Source organism: Sciurus vulgaris (assembly GCF_902686455.1).
Source record: "Sciurus vulgaris genome assembly, chromosome: 12".
NCBI lineage: Eukaryota > Metazoa > Chordata > Mammalia > Rodentia > Sciuridae > Sciurus > Sciurus vulgaris.
In genome coordinates, this window is record NC_136473.1 from 90,713,537 (window position 1) to 90,737,260 (window position 23,724).

The 23,724-nt window shown below is 33.1% G+C and overlaps 1 protein-coding gene across 1 annotated transcript; it reads right to left on the reverse strand.

Annotated features, from left to right (window-relative positions):
• Positions 1–2,631: 2,631 nt before the first annotated feature.
• On the reverse strand, positions 2,632–19,977 carry RGS21 (regulator of G protein signaling 21; the record flags this gene model as incomplete). Its single annotated transcript, XM_079108229.1, has 3 exons — positions 19,908–19,977; positions 16,005–16,171; positions 2,632–2,835 (listed from the first exon to the last, which is right to left on the reverse strand). Exons 1-3 carry the CDS (start codon positions 19,948–19,950, stop codon positions 2,632–2,634), a joined length of 414 nt encoding a protein of 137 aa, XP_078964355.1. The 5' UTR covers positions 19,951–19,977.
• Between the last annotated feature and the right edge of the window lie 3,747 nt (positions 19,978–23,724).

A 23,724-nucleotide genomic window follows, 5' to 3' on the forward strand; every position in this document is an offset into this window, starting at 1 on the left:
ACATCTGTAATGCCCTAAAGGTTTTAGATTTTTATAATCAATATTGGGAAAAAAAAACCAAAAACCAAAACTCTTGATTTTTTGTCCTGAGACTAAAATAGATCCTTTTTAGGCAAATATAAAAATCTGTATTTGTATAAACATAAAAATCATTGATGAATGATTAATATTTGATATACTCATTCAAAAGGATTTCGGAGAAATTTATGGATTGTAGCTCCACATGAATTATTAAAGAAGATAAGATTCTTTTAGAAATATTTCTTCTAATTCCTTTAGATCTGAATTAGTGGTAGGAGAATGTAAGTTGCCTTAAAACATTCTGTGAGAACAGTCAGGAAATAAAAAAATAAAGTGCTGGGGAAAAAGAGTGATAATTTGAAGGTTATTTCTACTTAAATATATTGCAATTTTATTGATGTTTTACTACTTAGCTTTTTAATGTAAGTATTTGATTTCTTAAAATTAATGGAAACATTTTTTAGAAAATGAGATTACAGAATCACTGAATATTAAAACACATTTTTAGGAGTGTTAATGTTGTTATTCATCTTTTGAAAATTCATCTTTAATGTTAAATTTCATTCATAAAATCACTCATTGATGGAAACTGATAGAACAAGAGTATGTGGAGGGAAAGAGACATGAATAGAATCCCATGTGGAAGAGCTACAGCTGATATTTTTCTGAATTTCTTCACTACCAAAAACTGGTAATTGCTTTCTTTTCTAATTGATTAAATTGGGACATCTGGAATCATCACTCAGGATGAGGAGTGAGTGGAGGAGGTAGGAGGAAGGTATTGATATTGAAGGTCTTTGGCTGGATTATTATTAGAGGTCATTTAACATTCAATTTTCAACAGTTTTGACCCCTGCTCTATTTTTAGGCACTATCAAGCATTTACTGCTTCTGGTGGTGGAGTTGACATTTGTGCTTCCTTAACTCAAGAAAACTTGAGTGTCACTCATTAGCTGTGAAGTCTTACTCTATGATCCTAAGAAAGAAGTGACTAACTATTTACATATAGACATTCCAAACAGTTCCAATAATAAATGAAAGGCTCATGACAGTGTTTGTGGATGAGTAGGGGATTAGATTCCAAGATGTCAATGAATTTCTTAATAGGAAAGGGGACTACACGGCTTCTGCATTACCAGGAACCTGAGTGGGAAGGTGGAGAAGCCACTGCTTTCCTCAGATATGCCACTGACCATGTGTGATCTGAAGAAATAACTGACCTTTCAGTTTTTATTTTTTTTCCCTGTCTAAAAGCAGAAATGTGACTTTAATTTCTAGGCTTCCGTCTATCTTCAAAACTCTATTTCATTTTTTTTGGAATAATTAAAACTTTCCCATTTTAAACAGAGACTAAATTAAAGTTGGAACCTCCAGAATAAATGCTAAGTATGTCGCTATTTTCCACTAAGTGCACAAAAACGCACACTAAATATTTCACAACCAGTTTGCAATATGCCCTACTTTAAAGGACTTGCAAATGTACAGGGAGTATTCCATTTGCATGTGTTTAAATGTTTATTTTCCATGATGAAGGGGAGGTGAAATTTTGTCTATCAAATGAATAGTTTGAGGAAACATGGGATAAGACATGCTATTTTTTCCTCAGCTTTTAAATGTTCAAACTCAAAATAGAAATAGCAATAAAGATAAATAAATCTGTGCAAATAAAATGGAAACATGCGAGATCTGTTGATCTTTTTATAGCTTCTCATATCAACAGGAAATTATCCATAATTATAATGGGACATTTATATAAATTAACAATTTTAGGAAAACCTTAAAATAAAAAATTTAAAAATTTGAGTTTGTGAATAGGTTCCATAGCTGAACGAGTGAATAGCTACTTAACTCCACAATTGAGTAGATAATGTTGCAATTTTAAAAACTTTTATGGGCTATGCTGTTCATCATAAAAGGATTTATCCATGCTTCTTATTGTACCTTTTTCTTTTATATTCCCATTAAAATAAGAAAGTGGATATTCATCACTCTGAAACTCCTTTCCATACAAAAGCCTATGCCATTAAATACATCCAAGGAGTATATTTTGAAAAGCTTTGACTCTTGATGCTATTGGACATACATGTTAATTGTGCATACATTCTTATAATTCTTCTTTTTAATTACTTTGAGAGCCACAGAAGTTTAGATGACCATTATATTATACGAAATAGTTTAGAATAGTTGAAAGGAAACAAATTCACAAAATGGAAGTTTGTGTTTTGGTCTGGAATTTTACTTTGTATAGAAGTGAGGCTTTTGAATAATGCAAATAGCATTTAAAATCATGTATATGATGCTTAACAGGTTCCTACTCTGCAAGAGGAAGATAAATAGTTTCTTGAATTTATAATGCCACAAAAATATCCGCTTATGGTTTAAAATCTAATTATTATTATAAATTATCTCTGTACTCTCCCAATAGGAGATTTTTAAATACCTGATAAAATGACTAAATTCTAAACAAATGGCTTAGAAATTTGTTTGGTATATAAAAATATTCTGTTCGAATAAAAAATGCTTTCTAAACCCTAAAAATATTGTGTTGTGATTGTACATTTAAAACATTTAGCCTTGAAATATAGTGACTAGTTTATCATTTTACCTTCTTCACAAGAAAGGAAGCCACTTTTTATGATTTCCAACCTGTTGGCTATTTACCAGTTTCTTATAAATCTCTGACTTTAGAAATCGAGGAAAGGAATCTTTGGCCATGAGACTGTAGATTAATTTCTGAGCCTCATCAAAGCACTTGGTTGTTGGTTCAGCAATGTTCTTTGAAATGAGTTCCCTGGTACTGAAGTCAATGTTAATCTGTGGAAAATAAGGTTGCATATCATTAGATTAGTTTAATCAAAGAATACATGGTTTGGACAGATGGTAGATACACATATTATTTGAATTTTTTTCCAAGCACAAAACTAATCTGATGCAAAACAGCAGAAAGGTCATGCGTTCATTTTCTGGAATGCAGAGCACATGCTTGGTTTAATTATTTTCCTAGCTTAAGAGGGGGTGTCACTGACAGGGAACAGAGGTAAAGCCTTATTTTGAGATTAAAAAAAAAAAAAAGGAAATGAAGATGCAAACAAGACAGTTTATAATTTTAAATTTCTTTTCCTAGTTACCTTTTCTTTTCTAGTACTTTGACCTAAATCCCTAAAATGTACTTTCTGTAGGCAGAACTATAACTAGAATTTAGTAGGTTGAGTCCTTTATTCCCATTCCCCATGGCTCCTCTTGCTGTTCCCCACAACATTGCTTTTCCTTCTTAATTTTTCTTTCTGTTTGAAAAAAAATGGACTAAATAAGCCCCCTTTTCACCAACTCTCATATCTTTCACTGAATGAATATATGTATATATAAAACTGATATATATTAAAAATGTTATATCTATATATCTCTCTATATATCTATATCTATCTACTATATACATATATATGTATGTACATATATATACACACACACACATATATCTTCAGCAAGGTTATCTGCAACACACTATTGACCTGCAAATATGTAAGATGCCCCAAACCTTGTGAAGATACTTTCCCAACTCTACACATATTCCAGGATACGTTCTCAAAAGCAGAAAATCTTTTTTATCTAAGGTAGCTAATGTTAACTGAAACTATTCACAAAGTACAGAAGAGATTTGAGATTTGAATGCTAAAATTAAAAGCTCCCCAAGGCAGTTTCTTTGTCTGATTTATCATTCCATTTTCTAGCACTTAGCAGAATACCTACCATATAATAGGAAATCAATAAATATTTTTTGAATAGAATGAAAACTCTTGGGCAAAATGGGGAGATTATTAAAATGCTAAAATTTGGGGGGTCTGTTAAAAAAAAAGACTATAAAGAACTGTTTATGCTGCATTGAAATGTGGTTAAAGGAACGGCAATCAATTCCCTCTGTAGCTACTAACTTGCTGTTTGTGATTGAAGAAAGCTGTGTAATTTCCTTTCATCTTCAATTTCCATGGTATAAAAAGTAGTAAAAGAACCTATCTATAAAGTATTTCAAAAATTAAATAAGTACTATTGAAATAGTTAATTGTTCTATAAATAGGAAGAAAGAAAAAAATTAATTGGAAAAGAATCATCCGAAGTTCACTAACTACTCACAGATGTTTTCTTTCTTTAGGGATTTCAGGTACTCACAGATCCCAGAACACACCTGCATTTTTTTTTTTTTCCCCCTTTAATGCACGGGATAAAGCGTTGAACCTCCCTTAGAGGCCTCAAAACCTAGAATGAATTACCCTTTCTTTATACATGAAGATGAAGCAAGGAAGCGGAAGGCTTTGGGATCATTATCAAATCTGTCCTCTAACACATGACCTTGGTGACCTAAGGAGAGTGACCTTAGTATTTCTGAGCCTCTGTTTCCTCATCCTTTATCTATTAATATTTCATGAATCAAATAGAACCAAGATGAGATGATACATCCATTTATTGATACCACGATATTTATGAGTATCTATTTGAGCAAAATGCTGCCTTTATTTGTGGGCAGAAACCCAGTAACAAAATAAGTAGTAGTATTTTAGATTTAAAGTTGAAGGATAAGAATAAGACAGTCCTCGAAGGATCTGAGGACTAACATTTCTGCAAATGCAGAGTCTTGATGCAGGAAAGAATTTAATTTCTAGAGGGCCACTGTGCCTGGATGGCTGCAGGGTCATGTGGGTAAAGGGAAGTCCTGTGAAGTTCTGTGGTGGGAAGGAGATCCAAGCCAGGTCTTGAATCTGTGCATGTGTGCTGTGGCAAGGTCTCCTTGTTTTTCTACTGCATGCAATAGGAAGACATAAGAGTTTTCCACAGTGAAGTAGGGTAATAACTTATGTAATGAACCTAGTATAGTGCTTCCTGCATAGTGGGAATCAATGAATAGTGGCTATTATCAGGAACTGGTACTCATTTTAAAAACATTTACTGTGGTCTTTTTCATAAGCCTATCTTGTGTTATGGAGATATGGAAAATATGAATATGAATATATTTCTTCAACTAGATACCTTATTTAATTCTTAAACAGAATAAACTGTGTTTTAACTTTATATTTTGCCTAGTGATAAATATAGTAACTTAACATTTAGGTGCTCATCAGGGGAATTTATACTGAAAGCAGGACCAACATGTGCCAGCTACACAGTGATAGCTTATTATTATTATTATTATTATTATTATTATTATGTTGTCATCAGGACTAACTACTTGCAGTACCCTCCCCCCAATTTCCTATTTAAAAAGTTCAAATCTCGGATTTTGGCATTTATGACTTCTACAATGTGGTTCTAATGTATACATTCATTTTCTTCTATGTATACCACATATTCCTACCAAACTAGACAAATGCATGTATTTTTCTACTTTTGAACATTTTTTCATACCATCCTAATCTAACTGAAAGTCATCCTTTTTCAAGTAAGTTTTTTTTTCTTCTAAGTCTTAATTCTAATAATACCTACAATGTGAGGTTTACTTGTGGATTTTTGTATATTCCTAACCTCTCAAAGGATTTTTGTGTTACTTATGTTATATTTGCATTTTGTACATTTTTCCTTTCATGCCTCATACAGTAAGGACTCAATAAATATATGCTGTACAAATCAGGTGAATAAATTATTCATATTTGTTTAACATAATTTTAAAATTTAAAACAACTATTCATTTCAACGTAATAATAATATTATTATTGAACTATATTCAACTTGAACTTCTCATTTACTCCTTTCATTTTTCTGATATGCCTGTTTTCCTACCAAGGAACTACTGGAGTCAGTCATTGACAGTTAAGTAATGAGAAGATACTTTCCCAGGAGATAATCAGTAGTTTTATGAAGATATGTCTTGGCAATTCAGTTTAATTTCAGTGACAAAACATCACACCCACATGTTTAGATAAATGTCATTATTTTTCTCCAAGTTGTTCAAGCTGGAAACATAGGAATCATCTCTGACACTGCTTTTTACCCTACTCTCTTATCAAGTGTGTGCGTAAGGTGTTTAAAATTGTGCCTTTTATCTTGAAATATCAGTGATATCTTGCATATCAATCTTATTTCTCCTTAGGCCTTTGTAACTAACCTCTTTCCTAAACTATTAAATTTATCATTTCTCTGATACCTCTTTTTACAACATCTTCCCCTTCTAAGCATTGTTGACAGTATTGCTATATTAATTTCACCAAAATATTACTTTTTCATATGACTATTCAGTTATTATTTTCTGTGACATAAATCGTAAATATTTTATTCTAGCTTTGGGATTGTTCACACCCTACCTCAGTGTGTTTCCAAACTAACTCCTACTTGTTCATACTGGTCCCCATAAAGCTGCTCTACTCTGTTCAAAGTGGATCTTTCACCTTAAACTCTGGTTCATATTCATTCACCATCTAAATTCCCTCCCACCTCAACTGTGCAAAATTTCCTCCTCTAAATGACTTATCTTGAGTTGAATATCCTCTAAGAAGCCTTTCTTGATCACAGAAGAAAAGACATTATAATTTTTGTGTCATTATATGTAATTTTGATTTTAAAGTCTTAAGAAATTTTATTTCTTGCTTAAACTGATTTGGATACAAAAGCTTCTGTTAAAGTTAAGTATTTAATTTAATTTTCACAGAAAGAAAACTTGTCACTACAAAGGCAATTCAATAGTCCTCAGGATGGATTCAGCCTATCTTTTGTTTATTACTGTTTCTTTGCTTCTTTTACTCTCCTCTTATTCTCCACATCCCTCAAATATGTAAGCAGAGCAGATATTCATTCCTCATGTTCTGTTCCAACCCTTTTCCTTCTAGTTTTTCTATTTGTTTTGTGTTTACCGACTCTTTTTTCTTTGATACCAAAATATTTCGAACGATGGCATTAATTCTAAAACAACTACAAGGATATCTAGAGATTATCTTAATCGTAAGATAATAAGTTTCAAAAATTTAATATTAGTACTGATGTGCTATCTTTGCCTGGCTACCTTATATTAAGTATATCCCACGTGTGACTATAAAATGATTCAAAAGATCATCACCATTTTTTGGGAAAAAAAATCTAGCATATCTAACATATCTGAAAACTGGTCATTTTATTTATACTCTTCCTTGAGTTTATTCATTTGGTATGTTAATTGAGTAGGTGCTTAGTAACAGTGCTAGGATCTGAAGATATAAAGATGATTAATATGGAACATCAATCAAGAAGACAGATTTTGAAAAAGCAACCAAAAGAAAAAAAAACAATGCTTTCTGGAAGAAAAGCTTTCCAAAGGAAATGAGACTTTAAACTGACCTTTGAAATATTGTGAATAGGAAATATTTAACAGAGGATTCGCTCATGAGATAGTGAACTAGAAGAAGCCTGGTGGGTTTTGAGGAGAGGAAAGGCAAGAGTCAGGAGAATGGAGGTGCCAGGTACAATAGGACCTTATAGGTCTTGTTAAGAAATTGTGTCCTTACCTGAGGGCATTGAGGAGAATTGTAAATATGGAAATAATGTAAGCACATGTTTTTTTAAAAATTCACTGGCTTCCAAGTGGTAGAACAACAGGTAGGTTTGGATATAAGGAAGAAATATTAGGAAACTATTTTGGACAGGTGGACCATTGAGGGTGCATTGGGGGCTGGTCATGTGGCCAGACTGACGGGAGGGTATGCACTGTACACATGCTCAGAAATCAGAAAGGACGGGACTTGCTATTGAACACTTATGAGCTGGGGCAAGGGAGAACATCTTTAAGGAGGGTTGGAGAATGATAGGGCTGATAGATTGGTGTGGGATAGGAGAAAAAGATCAACCGATGATGACCAATGTCCGAGGCAGAATAATGGCAGAACAGTTTCCATTAATGAAGATGAAGATTTGGGTAGAAAAAGAGCTTTGAGCAGAAAATCAGAAATCAGTTTTCAATTTGTGGCAAGTTTGAGGTGGCCTTTAAAGTCATAAGATTGGAAAAAATGACTGGGACACTGAGTGTAAACAGAAAATGAATGAGGACTGTCTCTGTTCATTATAGTGCCTGTCAGCTGATGAGTAGGAACAGCAGAAGAAATAGTCAGTAAGGGAGGAAATCCAGTCCAAGAAGCCAATCAAAGATATTTCCATTAAAGGAATGATAAATTTAGTCAAATATTCCTTCTAAGTCAATTCTGATAACTTATGGAATTGGACCCTTTCTTCTTGACTCCATGAAATTTCAGTAATGGGGGGAAAAGTGAAAAGTCAGGATACTGATATCTATCTATCATCTACCTACCTATCTGTCTATCCCTCTGCTACTGTCACTCCTGGGGGCATGTCTGTGAACTGATCCCTAACTTTGCACTCATCTCAAATGTGATGTTTGGTTCAGTTCAGCTAAATTTGGATAAATTTCTACCTCAAACAGTAAGACATGAGGTTATGAGCCTGGAACGTGCTGAAGGTGGAAGCTATCAGGAGGTGACCCTCTGACTTTCTCAGGCAGACTTCCCCACTGATGAATCTAAGGCTTCCCTGACTGCTTGGGAGCTATGGAGATCCTAAAACATTGCTCAACATCTCAGACTATTAGGTTCTGAGCATTGGCTGAAGGTCAAATCAATTAATAAAGTTATATATATATATATATATATGTACACATACACATATATACACATATAAATATGGGTGTAAAAAGATGTTTGTATTCTGTTTGGATACTCTTTAGTTTTAAGGATTTGAGAAACACAATATTGTATTAGTTTCTTTTTCAAAAGGGCATGAATTATCCTAGATATCTGAGACCACCACACTGCCATCTCAGAAAATAAGACACAGGTTTGATTCTTATGAAATGACAGCTGAGATGTCATCATAGCCATTTAGAGGCTTTTAAATCCTGTCAGTTTCGAAAAGGCCTTGACACAGCTGACGTTGAAAACAATCCATTGCATTAAAATGACTGCCGTCTGAATGACGTTTGTGGTAGTTGTTTAAAAACAATTTTATTATAAAGATCCAGAATAATTTAATACTCATGTGGTTTTGTTAACTGAAAGTTATGCAAGCCAAACTCCTTTCTTCTATACCAGCTTCTTAGAATTCTTCTAGCTTTCAACAAAATATTTTTGCAGGAGAAATACATTTTAAAGTGTACCTGTTGACTCTCCTGTGACCCTAAACTGTGCTTTATATATTTTTACATAATTTGAATGAAAAGTTCTCAATTGTGCTCCCAGATTCAAATTAGATAGTCTTTCCTCATTTAGAATGTATAGTGTAGCAGGAGACGATCATTATGCAAAGGATGTGTGCATGCATAAGTAAAACGCCTCACAAAGATGGAGCAGGCAGCATCTTAGACCTCATTCATAACAGAGCTGAAAAATTACTATTCAAATTAAAGCCATCTATAATCATGTTTTTGGTTACCTAATTCTATTTAATCACCACTAACGCTTCTAGTATTACCTCATTTTTGACATCATCAAAGGCAAATGAATGTCCTAAAATATATTCTTCAAGGTGGCTATTAAAGTTGAAAATAGCAGTTTGCAACATTTAGAATAAATTCATCCCTGCACAAGTACTGTATCTGTTTGTTATCATTGGCTTGGGCAACAGAAATAGTTGACCCTAGCTGGAAGGTAGTGCTAATAACTTAAATTGGACAAGAGAAATGAAAGAAAGATTATTCCAAAGCACCTTGATTAATTAGACAAGTAGTCAAAGCAAAGATGGGGAATGAATAGAAACCAGATGCCTCTTCAATTTCTGTGGCAATAAAGGAGATGACATGTATAAAATCATAAAGTATACAGATTGCTAAAAATAGACATACAAAAGCTACTGCTCTGCTGGAGCAGCTGAAAGGGAATGGAATTCACTGATTTCTTTCACCAACCCCAACCAGCCCAAGGCCTAGTGACACAGAGACATAGGGATGTTTAAAGAACACTTGAGCTTTTTGGTTTTAACTTGAAATGTAGAAATCATTTTTGGAAGAACAAATGATACTGTAGATTATTAGAAGAAATATTCTTGACACTTGTTTCCTCCTAATGCTTGAATCTCAGCTTCACAGTCGAAGAAGTTATAACACATTAGAGTGTGATAAGAGGAAGAAGGTTTCTTACAGAGAGGCAGATTCTATGTGACTTGATAATTTTATGCTTCTGCCTCTAGCATAAACCTCAAGGGGTCCCGGATATGTCATTAACACGTGAAAATAAGTAGAAGATCTAGGGAAATGAATTTGAAACCAAAAAGCGTGGACAGAAGATCTCCTTCCCGGTGGATCCTAATGACTGCAGTGCTTATCACTTTATCTCTAAAGCTCAGTTCATTTTTCACCTGCAACATGTAGATGATTGTGATACTGTCCTAAGATATTGAATGTGATAATGAAATGAGATAATCCATGTAAAAGCACTATGCAGGTATTACAGTTTTTAGTTCTGTTTTTCTTTCTCTTCCTCCTTCTTTCCCTCCCTCTTCTTTCCCCCTTTCCTTTCTCTCTCTCTCTCTCTCTTTCTCTCTCTCTTAAAGAGATCGCTTTATTTTAAAATTGAATCAATAAGAATGCAAAATATTTGGGATCCAGTAGGTATAGCTGACTCGGTTTACACTCTGTTACCCAATACTTCACTATTGGGCTTGTCTTTGGGGTACTGGCTAGTCCTTTGCTAAATTTCTGTTAAGGTTTACTAATTACTTCTTCTGAGGCACATTTCTTGATCTCCTAGAATTTAATTTTTCTGTCACAAATGCATCCTTACTTTGTATGTTCCTATCACAGTGCTCCTGAAAGTTTGTTGTAATATTTATTTATTTATTAGGTACCAGGGATTAACCCCAGGGGCACTCCACCACTGAGTCACATCCCAGCCCTTTTTAGTTTTTATTTTGAGACAGGGTCTCACCAAGTTGCTTAGAGCCTCACTAAGTGGCTGAGGCTGGTTTTGAACTTGAAATCCTCCTGCCTTAGCCTCCCAAGTTGCTGGATTATAGGCATGGGCCAGTGCACCCAGCATCATTTTTTTTTTTTTTTTAAACTGGAATCTTCCCAACTAGATGGTCAGCGACCCTGACCATCTTTTATCTCAACTCTACCAGCATATTACTTAGGAGATAATAGACAATCCACTATTCATTAATAAACAATTTAGAAACTGAAAAATAAGCAAAATTGTTATGTCTAGAGAGGATTCCAGAGTCGAGCATGAACGGGGAGCTAGCAGTGACTTGTGGAATAGAGAGTCTCTGAAGAACTTGAACACACTAAGGAAGTGAGTGACATTTAAAAATGCAAAGGAAAAATATGAAAACGAAATAGAGAATATGAACTGGCATTACCAGTAAAAGCAAGAAATGTTTCTTGGCACTAATTTTTATAGACTTCTCTCAACCAACAATTCAAATACCTATTTCTTCCTTCAAGACTCAGTTTCAAAACTAACTTTATTCAAAGTAAAGAGTTCATCTCAATATCCTGTCTTACTGTTCCATCATTATATCCTTCCCAGATATAAGACAATCTTATTCTTTTTTGCACTTAATCATTTGTGGCTTTGCCATTTTCCTAGTTTTATAAATTTTATTTTTAACCCAATTAGATCAAAGTTTCTTCTGCAGCTATTCATAGTTTCTACTTATTTTCTTACGTTTCCTTATTGAGAGCTTCCTAGTAAAACCAGTGCATTATGCTTACGTATTTGTTATCTGTTTTTCTGCCTAGACTGAGCTTTCCTTTCATGGAGAGACTTCTATCTTAGAAGGAAGTGAATAATAGTTATAGAATAAGCCTTTATTGATGGTAAATAAAATATTAAACCATAAATAACATTGTACCTTATTAAAAATTAAAGAAGTCAGACACTAGTATTAAAAAGTGTCCTATGCAGATCCATTAAGCTATCTTCTTTATGACCACTATTTCTTCTTTGTTTTATGAGTTATTATGTACTCATATTTAATACATTTTCAAATTAAACATTTTATACTACTTTTTGACTTGAGAAATTACCAATGTAGTTGTTCCTAGTTGGTGATAATATGAAGATAAATTTATAGATACGTATTATTTTGGTACTGGGATTGAACCCAGGGCCTGAACCTGCTAAGTACTTGCTCTGCCACTAAGATATGCCCCCAACCCCTGAATTTATATAATTTTGAAACATTGCAAAATGGTATTATTTGATACTTTTTCCTAATCACACAGAATAACAATCAATATTAATTATTTTCTTTTTAATGACGTTTTTCATCCTTTATGACCAATTTTCTTTTTACTATAAAGGAATAAGGATATAAAAATATGTCCCTGTCTTATGTGAACATAAAGATATTATTTAAAATTTTCTAAGTAAACATTTTCTCAAAACTAATACTAATTTCCAAATCTTATGATATTAGTGCTCTAAACTGAAGGAAGAATGAATATAAGTTTAAGAGTTCTATTCTACTTCAAAAATCCCAGGTTCTTACTGTGCACAGCGGAGGGACACTTGAAAAAATATATTGCTTAGTTAACAATTTTCTTATCTTCTAGTCAATTAGTCAAAATAACTGGGTCACAGTAGTTTTTTTTCCTGCAAAATTTTCTCCTGAACCCAACCAGCTACAGTTGACTGAGTTACTTTTTCTCCCTTTTTTCTGAACCTGTTTTGTTGACATGTTTTTATAATATGTTTACATTTATACTTTTATGAAGTCATTTAAAGGTACTTGTCTTCAAATGATCATAGAAGTTAGCTAATGGCTGCTTTCATGTCTATAAATTTCAATAGTGCATATAGGAATTTCAAAGAAACAAGGTATTACATTTTCTTAAAAACTGTTCTGCTTGATATAAACCCAAACACATTCTCTTATTTTTATTTCTCATCTCTTCTATGTGAATGGGTTTGTACACTTTTTTTAATGAGGAAACTGAGGCTCAGGGAGATGAAATAGCCTTACACAAGATTATGTGCTAGTGAGGTGTCATGATTCGAACCCAAGTGTAGGTATTGTGAAACTTCAGAATTTCTGTCATATCATAAAAACTCCCTAATATAGAAACAAGAGAGAAGGTCATACTCTGGAGGAGAGGCCATAAAATATAGTGAAATTATTAGCTTCTTTCATAGAGACCTCAAAGTTCAATTTTGTCTTCAGTCTCTGCCTATGAGGACAAAAATTGACAACCATAAATAACCTCAGTTTATAAAAAGGGAATATTTAGTAAGTTTAGTATAGTCCAATTGCAAACTGTCTCATTATAATCAGTTGAAAATTAAGCTATGCTAGCAATTTTATAGATAAGGCAATAAAGATACAAGAAGTTAAAAAGGAAGCTAAATGAAATTTAATAGACATTTGGATAACTCTGTCATAGTTCTTTGTCTTAGGATTTTCTACTGAGGAAATTGGTTATAATTTTTATTTTTTTATAAGAATAAGCTATGCAGTAATTGAATATTGAAAATGGAGAATATTTTACATGGATTTCATCTTAAATTAATATTCTACTTATGAAAATCATTGTACTTTCCAATCTTTGTAACAGATAGATCATCTAATCATGTCAAGTCAGCCTATTAGATAAATCTAGAATATTTGCCAGCATGTCCTTATCTTCACTGTTGGCTGTCTACCCAGATAACCTCATCCCCACTTCTCTGCTTGGGTTAGCCATATCAAAATACTTGTAATTTCTGGAAAATTCTAGGGTGATTTTTGCCTCAGTTCTTAACCAGTATACACTCAGTCTGAAATATGCTTTCTTCATTTGCTCTCTTCACAAAACATGATTTGTTTTTCATGACCTTTCTTTTTCATGTGTGAACCATGCTGTACAACTGTCCTTCAACTCTCCAGGTAAATTTGGTCACTCTTTTCCTTGTGCTAATAATGAATATTAAATGTGATTTTATTATCACATATTCCATTGTATATTTGTCTGGTCTTATTATATGCCAATCTCTCCTATTCTGTGACTTCTTTGTGGGGACAATCAAAAAATCAGTTTAATGAATGAGCACATTAACAACTGTATTTGACAGATAATTGATGGATGGTAGAAAAATACCTTGAAGACTTCACCTGGTATAAAACATAGCAAGCAATGCCCTTTAATAATTTGAGTTAGAAACAATGAATAGTAGATAATAGGAAAGAGAATAGTTATATGTGTATTTGTGTTCATGTGTGTGTATGTAAAGACATAATTTGTTTCCAATGAATTTTGTCACATCTGACAGTATATGTTTAGAGATTCTTTGATTTATTACTCGAAAAGAAGCTGTAAATTTAATTATATTTTATTTACTTGAAATTAATTAAATGGGCAAAGTATAAAAAGCTATAAAAATTTATGTCCTAAAATAATAACTATATAGCTATGCTATTTAGTTAAATTATTACTGTGTGCATTTACTTTGGAAGGAAAGGTTAGGAAAATAAACAAAATGATTTCTTATATATTATAACTTTGAATTTACCTGCAATAAAAAGACTACATATTTTATTAGAAGATTTTTCATACACAATGTTTGACAATGCTTTTCCAAAGCAACAATTGTTAATTAGATGGATTAGTAAAGAAGAAAAAATGACTTTCCAACTGATATCACAATATAGGATATCTTCAGGGCTGATTTCTGAGCCTTTTAGGGAACAGTGCATTAATCAACTTGACAAATCTTACATACTACATTTTCAATTTTCCCGAATTATTTATTGATTTTTAGATGGTGACTTGGAAATGAATGTTGAAATAACTCAGCAGGAGTTAAAGTTCCTTTTTCTCCATGAATTGCTGGCCATGTTTCAGTGGTTTATGTGTTTGTTAATGATACACTGGACCAATACAGTCTGCAGTAAGTAATGTCCATCTTAAACTTGAACTACTACTGATAGGGTAACTTTATGTCCCAGATTTTATGAAGGTGTTTGCATTTCATCTTCTCTACCCTTTGTCCCCATAAGAGTACAACCATCCTTCTGAGTATTTAGAATCTGAGAATTTTACCTCTGAGTATAAGAATCTGAATATTTTAGATTAGAATCTGAGAATTTTATCCTCTGAGTATAAGATAAGAATCTGAGTATTTTACCTCTGTAGGAAAGATGACTGATCTGAGTTTATGTGCTGAGTTTATGTGTTGTAGTTCAACATAGCTTCCTGTTTGCTTGCTACTTATGCTTTCAATCTTTTTGCTTATATGTTCTCTTTGGCAAGGGATCTAAAGAAATTTTAAAATACAAATTGTTTAGCTTTTTCAGTTAAGATGAAAAGAGTATCTGGAAATGTTTGATCATAGTATTGGTTCTGGAAATTAAGTCAAATGTAAATAGGTTGTTCCACACATAAAATGCTTTTGGGGGCCTATTTTCAGAGGTATCTAGGTTTCTCTCTGATTTTTAAGCAGCCAGGTAGGTCCTGATCATTGGTTACAATGCCTCATACTTCAGAGTTTCACCATCAAAGAAATATAAGTAAACAACCCTTCCATTTGATAGTAAGACAGAATTACGTGCCATAAAGTGGACTTCTAAGATATTAAAGATGAAAAACTTTTTTACTGTTGGTTAGTGGGCGATTTTTAACTTTTTAACAAAGTACTCAAAGTGTTGTATTACATTGGCCTTTTTAACTCCATGGTTCTCAAAAGGAAAAAAGAAACTGCATTGGAAATCCAACAGCTTTTTAAAATGGGGTATTTGTCATGTTGACTTCAGCTGTTTAATTTGAGATCTCTGACACTATTTTTCAAAATCCTGTGTATGGTGCCATGGAGATAGAAATGTTGGTCAAATCTCATTTATACATAGTAAGTAGGTTTCGAGAAATGTTAGCTGAGTTGTTGAAAGACAGGATCATCTTAAGGAACTTCCTCTGGTATCTACTGACATTTTCTGTATGAATACATAGCAATGATTTGATTACCCTTTAGAAGGATTAAACTAATCTACTTCTAATTGGCAGCAGATTTGTTAGGGGATGAATCTTCATTGTCCTGAAGCATGTCACTCACCTCTTTAGGGGCATCAGCTACAATGAATTCAGAATAAATCATCTTGGCTTTGGAAGCAATTTTTTCTGCACTTTCCGTTTTCTTGAAGTCTTCACAGGCAAGCCAGAACTCAACGTTTTCTTCACTAAACTCTGATTTTAGAAATGTCCGAAAAGCATCTAGACCAGCTATAAAATATATAAGAACTTTTGAATAATATCATATGTAGCAGCAAGATGACCAAAGTGAGTACATTGTATTGAGCATCTATTGAGTATTCAAAGGCAAGTGTTTATCATCCCATTTAATATAACATTTGTATGTTTCACTTTCTAACTTTAGAAAAATTATTTTGTATAAGTAATCATAAACATAAAATATTTTTAATCTATATTCCTTAAATTAATTCCACTAACAAAATATGTACTTTCTTTTTCTAGATATAAAAAAAAAAAGAGTTAATGAGAAGGTCTTAATGGTTGCTTTATAAGATACCCCATAAACTTTGTTTTTTAAACACACTCCACTAAGTTTAGACCAAGTCAATACTGTTATTCTAACTTCAGAGTAAGAATGACTGTGTTGCTGTGAATTGATGAGGAAACACAATTTGAGAGTAAGATATTAAATTGTGTTGGTTTGGGCTTAAAGCAAAGGAGGCAATGCTGGTCCTTCATTAGTGTGGGAAGAATAGATTGGACAAATATCTTTAAACCAAGAAGGTAACTAGTAAGGTATTTTGTGTGGATGTTTCTTCTTCTGTTTATTTGGTGACAATTTTAATTCTGTAAGGCAAATGGTGGGGTTCTCTGCTGTTGCCTTAAGCATACTACTGATGCCTCCCAATCTCCCTCTTGGTATCTGTGGATGATGATACCTTCCAGTATCCCCCTGTGCATGTATTCCTCTGGCAACTTTAACTAAGGACTGCAAATGGGCCCATTTATTTGCAGGTTCATTTCCTTCAACTTCACTAGTATATGCATTTAAAAAATTAATAACCATAGTCAGGGCTTGTGATCTGTTATCCCTATATGTCTTCCCCCAACTCCCACCACTTTCTCTTATCTCCAGGAAAGTTTACACCCTTATTCCTTGCTCCTACAGATATTTAAGTTGGGAAAACCTTTTTAGACCCTTACTTCTCTGCTTTTCTCATCAAAATGTGCCCCGAAATATATCCAGAGCTCATTTGAGAAGGTAAGTCTTCTTAAATGTTTTAGGGCTGAGTACAGTTAAGAGTGCTACCAGTGCACAGGTTAGAAAGATCTCATTCGGAGCCCCTCTGTTGATCAGACTGTTAGTGTGTTAAAAAGTCATGTTATTCAGTATCACACAGTTTGCATTCTTCTGATGACGATAGCTGTTTCTAAGTGAGGATTTATAGCTCTCTGAGGAGGAAAATGTACATAAGAGCTTTTGCCACTCAAAGGACTTTGCTTTCCAAAACGTTGATGGTTTTCTCCTCCATCTGTCAGTAAGACCCCTTTGCATGTGCACCAAGCAACTTTTCCCTGCTTGCAGACTGAGAGAGTTCATCAAATTCCAACATAGGGAAGAACTTTGTGAAGAATCTGGGGATAGGAAAAGTTTACCAGAGAAAATAACTATATAATGAAAAAAGTTAATGGACTTTTAACTTTTGTATAAGTAATCATATAAGTAATCATAAGAAGGGGAATGTGTCAGTTTTTTGTAGGTTGCTGCCAGTAGGAAGCTAAAAGGAAGTTTAGCAATAGAGAACAGAAAATATTTTTTTTTGGAGCAATATTAAATGTCTAACATCACTGAATTAAAAATAGATTTAACATTTAAAAATATTTGAAAGAATGTTGAAATAAAAAAGTCATTGCAAAAGTTTCCAGATACCAATTAAAATTCTCAGTAGAAATATTGGAGAGTGTGGATGTCATTAATAAGTGAGCACTATATGAAAATTCAATTAACTACACATTTCTTGCACTTAAAAATATATCCACGAAGCTTCTATGACAAAAATTTAGGTTATAAAAATCTTAGTAACACTCAATTAGAATTTTCTCTGAATATGGTCCAAACAATGATGCATTTGAGAGATCCAAACAGGATCTAGGCTGAAAGTATTTTTATATAAAGAATAAAGTCTACTTTAATATTACTGAAAGAATATTGAGGATTCATGCCTAGCAGTATTTTATATGTGCATCATTAAGGCAGATGAATCTTTCTTCTTAGGAGGATTACCTAAAGGCATCCCTTTAGATGAGAGATGGGAAGTTAGAGATCAAGGAACTATTATTATTTTCTCCTATTCTCCAATTTTAATGAAGGGCTACTCTGAACTAACAATGTGTTCTTTCTTCCTTTCAAGGCTTGGTTTAGCACAAAATAGAACAAAATAAGCAACTTAAGTAACTAAAATGTGCTATTTATCTCTGTCTTGGACACGATACTTACATGACCTACTTTCCCTTTCTGTACATAGAATTTGAATGCTCAAAAGATGCCAAATGATTTTGGAATATATATGTACAATTAAAATCATTACCTGAGAGCACTCTACAGGGTGGATTGGTGGGTGTTAAACGGAATAGGTCAACAATAAGGAGAGAAAACTATAGTAAGGAAGGAATATGCTCTGTCCATCCCCAGTCCATGCACAGTAGACTCTCAGGTTGACAAAAACAGGGAACTTGATGAGTTCTTTAGTATTTATTTAAAGTATTAAGAGCATGTATAGTTTGCTGTTTCTCTGGTATTATAAAAGCAAAATCAAAAGATGACAATTTGAACTTTTTGCATGAACTATAAAATCCCAGGAGGTATGCAGATGGAAGCTCAAGGCTCTCCTTGCCTTTGGTTTGTAGTGCTGTTGTGTAGAATCCTTGCTTGCAGCCTGCTGAGCAAGTCACAACTAGTAGAGACACTTTGACAAGGTTTTTAGCAAACCTGATCTGTCACATTCATTATACACATAAGGAAAGAAGCACACTAGTTGAAACTTTTAAAAATGCAATTCATATCCATAGCATCTTTAATATGTCTTTAGCTGGATTCTGGGAGTTGATTATTTTATATTATTTTAGGGTTTAATTATTTAATTATTTAAGGATGATAAATTTGGAGTTTCTAAATTCATCTAATTCAATCTAACATATATGAATAAATAGTGTGAAGAATTTATTCAGTTTTTTCATGTTTTGAACTTTTCTAATATGGTTGTTTTACTTAGTTTATAATGGAAATATCATTTGATTGGTACAAACAATACATCATTACAATATTTTCTGTATATGTCTCTGTAGTATCATTTTTCTTCCCTGGGATGAGATAGACTGCTGCAAAGCTGATTGTTTATAACATAATGGAAGTTGTAGATACCTTTGTGATTATTTTGTATGTAACTATTTCTTGTTAACAACTAGGACATCTTATTACTGACCAAAATTACCTTAGTAAACCTCTTGTTAAATATAAACAAATATTCACACATATACATATTAACACACACACATATTTAAATGTTTTTGTATTTACTAAATATAACAGTTAAAATATGTATTTTAAAGCAACTTTATTTTAGCTAAAAATAAAGTGATTTATTTAAGTTTTCCAGTTTTTGATAGTTGGCATGTTTTTCTTTTCTACTTGTCCCAAAGATAGACACTTATTCTATACATCAAATGCTGGTGAGCTGAAGAAGTGGGAAACTTCTCATTTGTTTTTTGGAATTTTCCTTTTGTTTTAATGTATAGAATTGCTACAAACTTATTTTAGACCCAAGCAAATTCCTTTTGAACTTTGACTTTGGGCCTTTGAATTTATGTCACTTTTAGAAGCTTTAGGTTTCAAAGGTTGATCGTATTTTATGACTGCCATTTTCAGAATTTAATGATTTACATTTGATTATTGTATTTTCTAAGCCTATTATTAGTGGGATCTTACCTTGGTTGGCTAAAAGTGTGTCCATATTTTCAGACCACGCCATTGCTTCTGTGGTTGGTGACCTGTAGAAACAGCATCTACCCTTGACAATAGCATTGTGATCTTTTTCTTCTATAAACTATAGTAATATTTGAGGTATATGTATTTGTTGCACTACATTATTTAAATGAGTTTTATGCCATTAATCAAAGAGCAAAAAAATCATATGTTTCCACGGTGGAGAGCTATAGCAACCTGAGATGGGATGCACTTTGACATCAACAAATTGTTTACTAATCTATTAATTTGTAAATTCTTATTTCTTAAAAAGGTACCAGAGCAATATTGGTTTTGTGGACTAATAGTGAATTTCTTCTTAATTATGATCGTAAATGTATGTGGCGTTACTCTGCTCTGTTCATGAAAATTTCTTGTGATAAAAATGATGAATGAACTACTTCCTAAGTTTTCACAGTATACAAAACTATCCATTCAATGATTATGCATCTTAAAAAACTTCAGAAAAGTTTTAAGATTTTCTAAAATCTGATGATCTTAAAAATGTTTGAACATAGTATTTCCAAAATATTTACCCCACACTGAGTAAGACTTTATTTCTCTTTAGACTTATACTTCTAGTTCCAGATTGATTTATTTAAATCTAAGAATCTGTCAGGACAGAGTAATGTCTTTTCCAAAGCAGTAAAAAATTTATAGACTTAAGTCTTCTGAGGAAGGTATACTTTGGGGGATGTGATGTTGAAATAATAAATTAGGTTTAAGATATAAACTTTCTGAGATGCAAATGTATCATGAATCATTCCCCTTAATAAACAAAGATTCTGAAAAAATAAGCCTCATCCATAGAAAACATCTGCTGGCCAGAAAAATAAACAAATGTTGAATTATGTGGCTGTGATTTGAAAATGACTTAGTTATAGAAAGGAATGATCTAATTTAAAATTTATATTAAAATGATTGACAAAATAGAAATAGTCTTGTATCTCCTCATCCTTATAAAGCTGCATTTGCACATGAAAGTGACAATCTTAAATACGGTTGTGTAAAGTGATTCCTATGCTTTTATAGCCTATCACTTCTTATAATTTGCTGCAGTTTTATAATTTTTGTGAGGATTGACTGTGTTCCCTTCTGTTATTGCAGTATTAGTTGAATTTTCAGAAAATTGGGGAGGACACATAGAATAATGTGACTGGGAATTCATTTTTCTCTCTTTTATTACTTACATTTCCTATCTCAAAATTTCCTTCCCCAGTTATGGACCAGTGACTTTTCTTTCTCTCTTGGCTTACTAAATTCTAAGGACACAAGATTATCTGGGAAACCATTTTGAAATAGTGGTGTTTTCACTGGAATGGAAATTTTGAAAGTTTTATATTGTTCAGTTCCCACCTTCCATAAATGGGGGATGAGACTAAATCCGAGATTTAGTTTTACATTGAAGAGCTTTTGTGCATTATATAATATGTTACTTGAATAAGCTGTTACATTTCATATGTCTCAAAATATGAGGTTTTATAGGCATTCTAAAATCAAATGGTCACTTGGAATGTACATGTTTAAAACGTATTTAAAAAGCAGACAAATTTGGTGGTTAGCTGGGGTATTCAAATGTAAAGCAATCAGTACCTATGGAATGTATGCTAATGCAGAGAGTAGAGCTGAGCCTGTCCACACAGTACATCTGTTTTGAAAGGGGAGCAGACTTCCAGGGAAAACACTGAGAAACAGAATCTAAGCAAATTCATTCAAGGATGAACATCTACTTCCCCATTTGTATGTCAGTTCTCTGATGACAGAACTAAATGCTATTTATAGCACTGGGAACAGTGTGCCTGGTCTGAGACACGCTGTTGAACATATTAACAAACTGGCCCCAAATATGGCAGGTATTAAACCTTCAAAGGAAGAAGGGCAATGGCTTTCAAGATATTGGTAACTATAGTGATAAAAAGATTATTGAAAAGTAGTTAATTGTATTAGCTTTCAAAGACCTAGCATGATCTGGGTGAGGAGGATGAAAAATGATCTGAAAGCATCCCTGTGGGGGAACAGGACGTGATGGGCCTTACTAAACCCTCACTAAAGCCTGGGTGAGGTAGAGAGAGGGGACAACATCTAATAGAGAAGGCCTTGAGAAAGGTAGGTCCTGTAGGGAGAGCCAGGTGTTAAAAGAACAGTCCACAAAGACTTTTGTGGATGTAAAGTAGTCTTTTATAAAATGGAAGTGTTCAAATAAATGGTAGCCCTTCTTATTGTCTTAATTAATGTAGTGAAAACAGAAAGAAGAAAACAAAATCTGGGCGCTAGTAAAGAACTGAAGACCAAAGGAAAATGTGAGGTGCAGAGCTTTACTAAAACATTAGAGATGTTCTATAGATACACATATGGAACCTTACAGGTAACAGAGTTAGAGCTGCTAGGAAATTCTAGTGCTAATTGAGGTCCACACCATGCTTATGTTGCTATAAAGGGTTACCCCTGCAGCTGTGTGACAATGCCTAGCATACCCTCAGATTATTTGCTGACCTACTCCTCATCCCAAAAGTTCAGTTTTTAATATCTGATATGCTGAAAGGGTTGGAGGTAATACAGCCTTTACTTTTTAGAAATTAGTTGACATATAACTATTTTAAAGAATAATCCTTATTTATTGTAATTTAATTTTTAAAAATTTCAGATTTCTTGTATATTTATAATTATGTGGAAGAGCAAATTATTGGTCTCCGAACAAATTGAAAGACTTTTTAATAGCACTAAATTGTACGATGATCTATTGAATGTTTACAAGGTACACTTTATTGTGCTGGTTCATCACATACTTTACCTAATTTTATCTTGAAAATAAAATTTTATTCCCACATTATTTGTGAGTAAAAAGGCTCAGAAAAGCTGGTAACTGGAACATATCCCACAGATAATGGGAAGGTAGAATTTAATGGAGTGTGTACTTATCACCCTAAATTTTCACCTTTCCTCCTAAAATGACTGTGTAAATAGATATATGCTTGTTCCTTATTTATGTCTTGAAGCATGTGATAAATACCTTGAAAGTGATTTTCCTGCAATAGAATTTCATTATACTTCATACAGGTGTTTGTTCTAAATAATAGTTAAATTGTGATAATTGATTACTCAATAACAAATTTTCACAAGATATTCTTAAGCTTGTTCATTGTCAAATAAAAATGGAACATTTCTTAGGTTAGATGTGAATGAGAAATATGATTTTGTGTTTCAAACAATGCAACTTAGAAATGTCAGGAAAGAAACCTATTGAATAAAAATGAGAGGAAAGAGAAGGTGGCTGGTTTAAAACTGTACTGTCTTGGTTGATGTTCTTTTCCCTTGATGTGAGTTACCTAAAACAAATAGACAGTGTATCTTTTATTTTTCTTTTTATTTTAACTATAGTTATAACTTTAAGAGAGGTTCTGTGAGTGCCTGCATGTTGTTTGTTTCCTCTAAAATTCTGATGCATAATCAGAGTAACTTTTTGTGTGTGTATGATTTGCCATGAAAATTCACTTTGTATTATGGAGCCAAAATTGCACTTAGTATTTCATGGGGTTTTGGCTGATTTCCTTTCTGTTTTCTTCATTAAGCAAGTGCCATCAAGGCCAGCAGTACCCATATTATATGTCCAGAGAAGAGCCAGACCAGATGGGAACTGCGTGAAAGCTACCAGTTATCTTGCTAATTGTGCCAGCTAGAACCAGTTGTATTGCATTAAAAATGTGGAATCCAACAACTTAGCTGTTCACACTCAATTAGCAGTGTGCTGGAGAATGGAAAATTCAAGCAAGGAGTCCATGTG